This window comes from Suncus etruscus, chromosome 9, assembly GCF_024139225.1.
Source record: "Suncus etruscus isolate mSunEtr1 chromosome 9, mSunEtr1.pri.cur, whole genome shotgun sequence".
Taxonomy (NCBI): Eukaryota; Metazoa; Chordata; class Mammalia; order Eulipotyphla; family Soricidae; genus Suncus; species Suncus etruscus.
In genome coordinates this window covers 37,825,516-37,836,608 of record NC_064856.1, presented here as the reverse complement: position 1 = coordinate 37,836,608, position 11,093 = coordinate 37,825,516, and the positions used below count along the sequence as shown (strand labels likewise).

The 11,093-nt window shown below is 40.4% G+C and overlaps 1 protein-coding gene across 1 annotated transcript; it reads left to right on the top strand.

Moving 5' to 3' along the window:
- Positions 1-234: 234 nt before the first annotated feature.
- On the top strand, positions 235-9,821 carry PRSS23 (serine protease 23). Its single transcript, XM_049780054.1, has 2 exons — positions 235-332; positions 8,315-9,821. Exon 2 carries the CDS (start codon positions 8,328-8,330, stop codon positions 9,453-9,455), a length of 1,128 nt encoding a protein of 375 aa, XP_049636011.1. The 5' UTR covers positions 235-332; positions 8,315-8,327; the 3' UTR covers positions 9,456-9,821.
- The last annotated feature ends 1,272 nt before the right edge of the window (positions 9,822-11,093 follow it).

Below are 11,093 nucleotides of genomic sequence, written 5' to 3'. Positions count from 1 at the left end.
CTGCTCGGTGCCAGGAGGCCGGGGGCGGCGGTGGGGTCTTCTGGGCACAAGACCCTCGGCGCTCCGCCAGGCTTTGGCTGCGGGGGGCTGGACGGGAGGACGGCCCAGCTGGAGCCAAGGGGCGGGCCGCCTGCACGGCTGCCTGCCGGCCGGAGGCGGGGCCGGGGCCGGGGCCCGGGCGGGGAGGTGCCCGCGCTGCTCGCGCTCCTGCCCCCCTGCGGCACTCGGTCGCGCCCGCGCCGCTGGGAGGCATGGAAGCCGCGCGCACCGTCCACGCGCCTACACCGGTGTAAGCGGCGCAGCGAGCCGCGGCTCCCGGGCCGCTTGGCGTGGTGAGTGCGGGCCGGGGCGGGCCGGAGCGCTCTCGGAAGCGGACAAAGAGCGGTGCGCGCGGCGGGGGCGCAGCCGGATCGGGCACCGCCAGCCTCCGCCCCACCGCTTTGGGGGGCTCCAGGACCGGTCCCCCAAAGTCTGGAAGAGCTTAATTTTCGGTCCTGGAGTCTCACCGGGAGGTTTAGTGGGAAAGAAGTGTTGCACATGCTGTCTTGGATACGAGTTAGGAGTAGATTTGCAGCTGGCTTGGGGCAAGCTCTTCGCTGGTCGGGTGGGTTTACATCTCCACCTTGCAAGCACGCACAACCATTTATTATTTATTTATGTATTTATTTCTCTCTCTCTTTTTTTAATGTACCTATTCCAACAAACTCTGAGCAGGAATTTTGCGTCCTGGGCATGTGATGGTATGCACACTTTAGCAAACGTGCTAAAAGTACAGCCAATAGATCTTATCCCCGGAGCCTTAATTGATAAGAATATATTAACCTTAAAAAAGGTCGTCCACGAATACCCGACGTTGTTGGAAACAAATCTTTCTTTTTTTTTTTTCCTTCTGTGAATATTCATCCTGCGTTGACATGAACGTAAAAGTTTGGGGTTATTTTAAAAAGTTGTGAAGAGGGGGCAGAATAATTAAATGAAGGAAAAAAATCGCCCTTCCAGAGTACAAATTAGATTTGCTTTTCGACATCTCATGAGAAAGCAGCTGATATTCTCTCTCTCTCTCTCTCTCTCTCTCTCTCTCTCTCTCTCTCTCTCTCTCTCTCTCTCTCTCTCTCTCTCTCTCTCTCACACACACACACACACACACAGTTTTATTATCTATTGGACGACCCCCTGAGACTTAGAAACAACCATTGAACCATTGCTGGTGGTAAGCTCCTGCTGTTGGGAATTGGCTGGGTGTGTCTTTTTGAAGCAGTGTCAGAACCATCTTTGGGCAAGAAGGAGTTGAACTTATACTTGAAGACAGCTGTGAGAAAAAACAAATGTCACCATGTCACCATTTTAGAACCTGTATCTGTAGGAGAGGGAGGTCAGCCCCCCAAAATATCTCCAAAGCCACTGTGTTTACTTGTGAATGTTTTTATGCTCCTAATTACACCACCTGCATTTGAATAATTTGCTGGCAATTTTTTTCTCTTAATGCTGAGATAACTTGCTATATACTTTTTTGTCCCCACAGAAGCAACTTTCCGAGGTATCTAGTATGGATCTCATTTTCATAACACTGACAATCTAGTCTGTTCAGGTCTATGGTGAATGTGGCTCCATTTTTTGTTGGTAGCTTTAAGTGCCAAATTGCCCTTTAGTAAATCTGAGAGCATAACTGGCCTTACTTGCAGTGTTTAATAGTCTCCATTTCTACACATCTCTTCTAGACTTCTTTAATTTAATCCCCAGCATCAGTGCATAACTTACTGACTCTGGGGGATTCATTTCTCATAGTTTTAGACACTTTCTACATGTTCTGCTGCAAAGTTGATCCCAGGCAAACTAAAGTAATTCAATTTGATGAACATCTGATATAGAAGCTAAACTTTACTTCACCACAAGATTATGTTTGGTGTTGCTGGATTTCTAAATGCCATGCATTCCGCCCACCATTGGCAAGACTGAATCATTCTGAAACCATTATGTGATTATTAGGTCTGATTTGCTTTCATGGATTCTAGGACAAAGTAAAACGGGAGTAAGCCTGTGGCTAAAGACCACAGCATTTTGTTTTAGGTATTTGCATTAGAATTAGTATGATTTCATTGTCCAATATCCCTGACCATGGAGTCCTGGAAAACCCTTTTTTATCCTGCCAAACAACATCCAAACTTTCATCTTGCCTATTTCCCCTTGGATTCTTTGTCATGACTGTTTGTCATAGTCACAGGGTTCAGATTTTGTACAATAGAGAATGTATGTGGTAAAAGATTAGGTTTACCCACCCAGCATTTATTTACTCTAGAGATAAATTGTTCTCCCAAACTCTTGCCCTTCTGAGCCGCCTTGCTTTGCTAATTTATGAAGACTTTGGTGCTGAATAAAGAGAGAACAGCCTTATCACTCAGTTCCCATCTCTGATAGTAAATAAAGCTCTTTTTTCTAAAAGTTATTGGGGGGCTTATGACATGACATGTTCTCATAAAGTTTTTGTTTGTTTGTTTGTTTGTTTGTTTTGGGTCACACCCGTTTAATGCTCAGGGGTTACTCCTGGCTAAGTGCTCAGAAATTGCCCCTGGCTTGGGGGGACTATATGGGACGCTGGGGGATTGAACCGCTGTCCTTTCTTGGCTAGCGCTTGCAAGGCAGACACCTTACTTCTAGTGCCACCTCACCAGCCCCAACTCATAAAGTTTTAAGTATTTTAGGTCTGTGGACAGTGAGGCAATGGTTCGTCTTCAGTGATGGAATAGCAATGAGTTACCCTTGAGTGAGTCAGATTTAAAGTTGGAAGAGTAATAGAGTTTCCATTTTACTAATCATGTTGAAAAATATTTGCTCACCTGAATTTTCCATTGGGCTTTGCCATTTAAATGAAGCATAAAAGTTTTAGTTGGGAACTTTAAAATTTAGTTAACTATCTGAGGAATCTTTATATACTTAAGGCTAATTCTTAGAAATGAAAAACATAGACATAAATTTTCTTAACATGGATTTCTAGATACAATGAAGATAGTTATCCTTTGGATTTTTAAATCTTTTTTGTCTTTTTTTTCAAGGTGTGTTTTGCATATAACTGGGGTAATTTGATTCTTTCATGAAGGCAGGAGAAAATTTTAAAGTTATGTAACCCATGAAGGTACCTTTCCAATAATGAGGTCATTAGTGTTTTTCTTTCATCTGTTCACATACTAGAGTGTTAATGTGTAAGTAAATTTAACTAGGCATAGGGCAGGCTTCCTTCAAGTTTATAAAATTGGAAACAGTAGTTGCTTGTCTCCCAGGGACTTATCTCGTGATAAGGTGACTTGGGAAATAAAATCAAAGCCACCAGCTTTATTTGAAAGCTTTGCAGCCAGCGGTGTGTTATTCATAAGGAATGGGTGCAAGGGTATCGATCTCTGTGCCTCAAAAGAGGTCCTCTGAACTACAGAACAGTTTACCCTCTGTCTTTTTGAACACATTCACTCACACCCACTCAGTCATCTCGCCACTGCAGTCTTGGAAGCTGCCCTCTGCTGGAGACTTTGGTTGCATTTGTAGATTGATTAAGGAAATCTTGTCTTGCAGACAAGCGACTAAGAAATTGTGCTAGTCTTGAGTGATAGATGGTAGGATGCTTACTTTACATGCAGTTCACCTGGCTTTGATCCCCAATATCCCATATAGTGCCTAGAGTATTAGCAGGAATGATTTCTGAGTGCAGAACTAGGAATAATTCTGAGCACTTCTTGTGCCTTAAAACTTTTTTTTTTAAGGATAAATTGTCCTTTTACTTTTTCCCTTGTTCTCCTATCATAATCATATGACCAAAGACTCCAGAGTAACAAAACTATAATATTGACACTATTTGTAAACAGCTTAATGCCTGACCTGACCTGGACTTTTATGACCTTAGGACATTATAATAATCAGACAAAACCAGAGTTGAAAAGACTATAGTTAAAAGAGACCATTGGTTCATGTCATCATGTAAAACAATTTGTAAAGAGCTCTAAGCACATATTTGGTAATGGTGGAGGCATTTTACGAAACATAACTTGAATATAGAAGTCAGTTTAATTTTTCTTTGAGACCCAGAAGAATATTTAGCTGCCCAAATTTTGATCAAATATTTAAGATCTGAATTAATTAACTGAAATAATTTTACTTGCATTTGTTTTTTTTTGGGGGGGTAGTTATTTGTTGTTTTGTTGTTATTTTCTTGGTATGGGGTTGGAGTTCAATTCCAGTGGTGCTCAGGGCTTACTCCTGGCTTTATGCTTAGGTATCACTCCTGGTGGAGCTTGGGAAATATATATGGTATTGAGGATAGAACTGCGGTTGGCTCTGTGCAAGGCATGTACTTTATCCATTGTATTATCTCTCCAAACCTCGACCTATATATTTTTTTTAATTTTATAAGCAGGTCTTTAAATTTGTTTTCAGGATTAGCTCACTTATATATGGTATTTAAATAATTGTATTTATTTATAAATAAATGTAATTAAAGGAAGCATAATGTAATTAAAGGGGGGATACCTAGGTCACTCTTGACCCCAGAACCTAGAGAGGAAAAGAACAGAGAAGAAAAAAGTCAAAGGAGGAAGGGACAAAATGATCAAAGAAAGTTATGGGGAAACAAGTTCTGGGCTTTAGTTATATTGGAGAAGTGGGAAAGTTGTATAGCTATACATCCAAAACATAGACCCATCAACACTGAAAATAGGAGATCTAAGTTGAAACTACTAAACTTTAATGTGCCTACATTAAATTAAAAAAGGTGATAGGAAGGGGGTAGAGAAGGTTGATTGGGCGTGGTAGATGACTGAGTATGGGAGAACTAGTGATGTTGATATTGGTGGTCAGATTGAAGTATTATCAGTATTTCAATAATGGTGTTGAAATATTTTCAACTATCAATTTTATAAACCACAGTTCTTTAATTAAATTAAATTTAAACTTGTAAAAATTAAATTAAGTTTGTTTAAAATGCAGTTTTATAACTCTGAAAGTTCTTTTTATGACACAATATGGTCAAGAGAATAGAAAGATAATACAGGGGAAGGCCTTGCACATAGTAAACTAGGTTTGATGCCCAAAACCCACATGGTGTCCCAAACCTTACTAGGGGTGATGTCTGGGCATAGATCCAGGAGCAAACTTGAGGACTGCCAGCTGTGGCTCAGAAATTACTACAACAGCAACAAAAGATAGTAAGATCTATATACAAATTAAAGAGTGAAATCAAATGATAACTATATGGAATTTTAAGTTATTGTTTTGAGCTAGTAAGAATTAACTGTTATTTTATGACTAATATCGGGCATCTAAAAAGTTTATTTCTAAGTTATTTTACTAGAATAAAATATTTAGTAATATCATACAATTGTTCTTTAGCATTTCCTGACATTCTATGATTTGTAAGCAGTTCCATCAGCCCTTGGCATAGTGCTTGTCATTTTGTTGAAAAACCAATGTGAAAGGCTAATGTTGAAAGACTAGGCCAATGCATAGCTGGGCACCTCATGCTCACATCAATACTTGATTCCATTTCTCCATACCTACTCACTATCACAAACCGGTGTGAGCATTTCTTCTCTTTACACCTTTGTTGTGGAAATAACCCCAATAAGCACTTCCAAAAGTCTGGGTGCTTATGCATGTACCTTGTGATTTTAAGATTTTTGAAAAATAACTAGAGATATTTTATCCTCAGAACAGACTCAAGGACTTTATCTATTTGGAAAGATAAAAAAATAACAAATCAACAAATCAAGAAAGCCTGAGCAATTTACTTTCCCAGGGACTTATTTCTTTTTCCATCCTGTTTAAAGTAGAAATGGAATGAAAGAGATAGAGTGAAGCACAAGGAACCCAGAGGTTGAGGGGCAGACTTATAGTGTATGGATCTAGGATATATGGACTGTATGCTTTGACTAACTCAGACACTTTAATATTTGTAACCCAGTCACATAAATGGAATTATCCAGTAAAAGGAAGCAAAAGGCACCTGGAACTTGCCTGTAAGTAAGTTTTCTCAGAGAGAAAGAAGGAATAAAGAAACACCTTCTAGTTGTTCTGCTAGTTTCCTGACACAACCTTCTATGTCCTTTTGTCCTGCTTGAGGATTAATGAGTACCTGTTTGCTCAGTAGTTTCTCTTGAACAGAGTCATGTAGAGCCAACTAATATTAGCTGATTGATCCAGAACTTTATAAATTTTGCAAGATGAAATCCAAGCTCTTTTATCAAGTCTACACTACCTTTCATCATCCAACTCTTACCTACTGTTGTCACCTCTTCTGTCCTGTTCTTGCAGAATTAAGCAGAATTCCTGAAGTGTTGTGCACTGTTAAGTCTCCACACCCTCATTCTTTTACTGCATGTCCCCTTCCCTGTGTAGTTTGTTGTCTTAACTTCAGTTCAATTTCAAAGCCTATGTGTACCAGAGAGATAGCACAACAATTATTATACTTGTCTTGCATATGACTGACCGGGATTTAGTTCCTGGTACCAGATGTAATCCTCTGAGCCCCAACAGGAGTGATCCTTGAGCCCAGAACCAGGAATAGGCCCTTGGTACTGCTGAATGTGATCCAAAAACTAAAAGCCATCTCAAGGGCAAATACCAGTTGATCTCATTCACCTGTGGTATATAGAGAAACAAAGCAAGGGAATATCAAATGTTAACAAACCCTTAGCCTATGATAATAGAACTGAGATTACCAAACTAGGAGGGGAGATGGAAGTGGAAGGAGAAGAAATCAGTGGAGTAGAATTGACATAAGGATAATGAATATCTTTGGCACACAGGTGATGGTACAGTAAATTAATACCTCAAAATTATAAATATTAGCACTACAATACTGCCTACAATAAAAAATTGAAAACTAAAATATAACTTCTATACTTATTCTCCACCACAAAATATTCTGCATTTTCACAGTGCATAATCTATACACATTTTTATTATTAACACTCAACCTGTGTCTTTCAAAGTAAGTATTTTGAGGCTATACTGTTGATTCATTTCTACTTTTTTTTTGTGTGTGTGAGTGCAAATTTAATGCATTTAGGCTATCTGGGAATAGTTCTTTTTTCTTTCTTTTTTTTTTTATGAATTACTCCTGGCAGTGCTCAGAAGACCATATGGGATGTTGGGGATTGAACCTGAGATGGCCACAACCAAGGCAAATGCCCTTTCTGCTATGCTATCACTCTGGCCTGATGGGAATAGCTCTAATAAGGAACCAATAAGTAAGGTTACAATGTGAATAACTCTGTGTAGCATTGAATTATTTCATCTTTATTTAGGATCCTAGGAGTGTAAAATTAAGTCTAAATGAAGAAATACGATTATTCAATCCTGGAATTGAATTTATAATAGTTAAGATTGTCCTCATGTTGGGCCAGAGATGTAGTTCAGCAGTTAGGCACTTGCCTTGCATGTGTGAGGACCTGGTTTCAGTCCCCAGCACTTCAGAAGAAAAAAAATTTAAAATAAAGCAAAATTTTCCTATATTAAAAGCAAAAAAAAAAAAAAAAGTCTCATATACTCTAGTGAGTAGAACCTCTATGCCAAAACTCTCACAGCCACTGGAGTCTCCAATAAGTGTGATCCTATGAGCCAACCTGCCTAAGTACTTTTGTTGCCCTATAAGCTACTGAATTTAGATTTACCCTCTTCATGAGCACTTTGTCTCAACATCTTCCAAATAATGTTATAATGAGAGTGAGGGTGAAAGGACAGAAATACATGGAGCCCAAAGAGCATCAGAGAAGCTTAGAATCAACAAACAGGCTTAAACTTGTACATAAACTGAGTCTGATCAAGCAATTCTTGTAGGGATTAATGACCCTCTGCATTCTTCCTGTGGGTGATCAGGGATTGTGAATTTCAAACACAGAAGGGATTTTTATCTGGGACACCCAACTACAAAAAGGAAGATTCTAAATTTGCAGGGGTCTCAAACTTGCGGCCCGCGAGCCGCAAACGGCCCTCTGTACAACATTTTGTGGCCCTGCCCTAGAGGAATCTTTTTTTGTTTTGTTTTGTTTTGTTTTAGTTGTTTGGGTCACACCCCCCAATGTTCAAGGCTTACTACTGACTTTGCAGTCAAGGATCACCCCGACTTTGCCTCCTGCGGCCCGCAGGTAAATTGAGTTTGAGACCCCTGCAAGGTTTAGCCCCTGCATTGTATTTAAGCTTATTACTAGGGATTCCTCTTCCCAGTCTGATTTCTGAGAGGTTCAGAGACTTCGAAGCAATGACAAACATGTTTCTTGACATCTCTGCATGTTCAACCCCTTGCCTTACTGATCTGCTTGTTTTGTTTCACCAGAGAGCTGCTCAGCATGGCAGGAATTCCAGGGCTCCTCTTCTTCCTCCATCTCCTTTGTGCTGTTGGGCAGGTAAGCCCCTACAGTGCCCACTGGAGGCCCACTTGGCCAGCTTACCGGCTCCCTGTGGTCTTGCCTCAGTCAACCCTCAATTTAGCTAAGCCTGACTTTGGGGCCAGAGCCAAGTTGGAAGTGGCATCCTCCTGTGGACCCCAGTGTCATAAGGGAACACCAGTGCCTACTTATGAAGAGGTTAAGCAGTACCTGGCTTACGAAACACTCTATGCCAATGGCAGCCGCACAGAGACACAAGTGGGCATTTACATCCTCAGCAGTGGCGAGACTGATTCTGCTGGAAAATCTCGGAGGAAGCGGCAAATTTATGGTTATGATAGCAGGTTCAGCATTTTTGGGAAAGACTTTCTGCTAAACTACCCTTTCTCAACTTCAGTGAAGTTGTCCACAGGCTGCACAGGTACCCTGGTGGCAGAGAAACATGTCCTCACTGCTGCTCACTGCATCCACGATGGGAAAACCTATGTGAAGGGCACTCAGAAACTTCGAGTGGGCTTCCTGAAGCCCAAGTTTAAAAATGATGCTCCAGGTGCCAACAGCTCAAACTCAGCTGTGCCTGACAAGATGAGGTTCCAATGGATCCGGGTAAAACGCACACATGTGCCCAAGGGCTGGATCAAGGGCAATGCTAATGACATTGGCATGGATTATGACTATGCCCTCCTGGAACTCAAAAAACCCCACAAGAAAAAGTTCATGAAGATTGGGGTGAGCCCTCCTGCCAAGCAGCTCCCAGGGGGCAGAATTCATTTCTCTGGTTATGACAATGACCGGCCAGACAATTTGGTATATCGTTTCTGTGATGTCAAAGAAGAGACATATGACCTGCTGTACCAGCAGTGTGATGCCCAGCCAGGTGCCAGTGGTTCCGGGGTATATGTGAGGATGTGGAAGAAACAGCAACAGAAGTGGGAACGCAAAATTATTGGCATCTTTTCAGGGCACCAGTGGGTAGATATGAATGGCTCTGCACAGGATTTTAATGTGGCTGTTCGAATCACCCCTCTCAAATATGCCCAGATTTGCTACTGGATTAAAGGAAACTACCAAGATTGTAGGGAAGGCTGACACTGTATTTTTTCCTGACTGCACTTACTGGTTTTCATGTAATTGTTCTAGGAGAATCCAAGTTTGATTATTGGGGGGGGGGAGTGTATGTATATGTGTGGTCAATATGTCATACTATTTTTCACCTAACTTCTTAATTACAAGATGACTGCTTTGTTATTTGAAAACTGGTTTGTGTATCATATCATTTAAGCATTTTGATGGCAGAACTTTGCATAGAAATAAAAAACATACTGATATTTTGGGGGCAATAGGGAATATTAGTGATTAAATTAATCTTTTGTCTTTTGAGAACTTTGATTCTAATTTTATCTGAACTTATTTCAAGGATTTCTATTAAATAATGTGGCATGCGGGAGATATCAATTCTTATTGTGTGTGTGCATTTTTCTCCTAAGAATCATCTTCTTTCTTTTTGGGGGAGGTTTTTGGGCACACTTGGCAGTACTCAGGGATTACTCCTGACTATATTCAGGAATTACTCCTGGCAGATTCAGGGGACCATATGAAATGTAAGGGATTGAATCCATTCTGTGTGCAAGGCAAACACCCTATGCATTATGCTGTTGCTCTGACCCCTCATCTTCTTTTTTAATGAATAATTAATCATTACTGTTTCTCAAAGGTGGCCACTAATCTAAAGAACTCTAATTATAATTTCCTTAGAAGTTATTAATTTTTGGTTTGGGGATATTTGCACAGTTGTGATAAAATTTGTTAACTTATTAAACTCTTATTAATCTATTGTACAATTAAACTATCATATGGTGAAGTAGTATCCCAAGCTGCCTTCACATTTGAAATTGTTCATCTTCTGAAGATTCTTCAACTGTGTGGGAGAGCTTACATGAAATTCTGCAAGATTTCCAGTCGCAAAAGTGTCATCAAGAACATTGATGGCAAACCTGGCAGTCAATAGGAACTCAAGATCTCACTCACATTCTTGCACTAGCTGTTTTCAGAAGACAATAATCTGAACCTAATTATAAGAGGCTTTCCAACTAACAGTTTTGGTCACATTAAATACAATCATTGCATTTTACCCCTGGAGTGTAGCACATCTCATGTTTTATCATTTGGATGGAGTAATTTAAAATGAATTAAATTCCAGAGAACAATGGGTGCTTTGCTGGGCAGATGTCTCAGCAGAATACCCACTTGTTTGGAGCCTGGCACAGTTACACAGACTAATCAAAAGTATTCTGCTGCAGAGTTTTCCATGTACTCTCTGGATTTGGAACTTCTTATTTCATAGTAAAAATGTTTAGAAGGTTTCCTAACAAAAAGTGGTATGTCTTTTTTTTTTCCAAGTTGTTTTAAAAAAACTTTTTATGTGGCATGCTCTGCTCTGTTGACATATAGACAGGTGCAATAATAAGAAGGAAACTGGGGGATACGTTTCTTGACTTGCAAGTGTTTGACCCAGATTCAATCTCCAGCATTCCATAGAGTTCCCAAGCACCACCAGGAGTAATTCCAGAGAGCAGAACCAGAAGTAACCCCTGAACATTGCTGGTATGCACACCCTCCCCCCCAAAAAGGAAAATTGGGAGAATGCAAAATGGGTTAAGATTTTGCACTTTAACCAATGGTTTTAAGAAGCTTCTCAATGTAATTATTCCAGACTGAGAAGGAAGT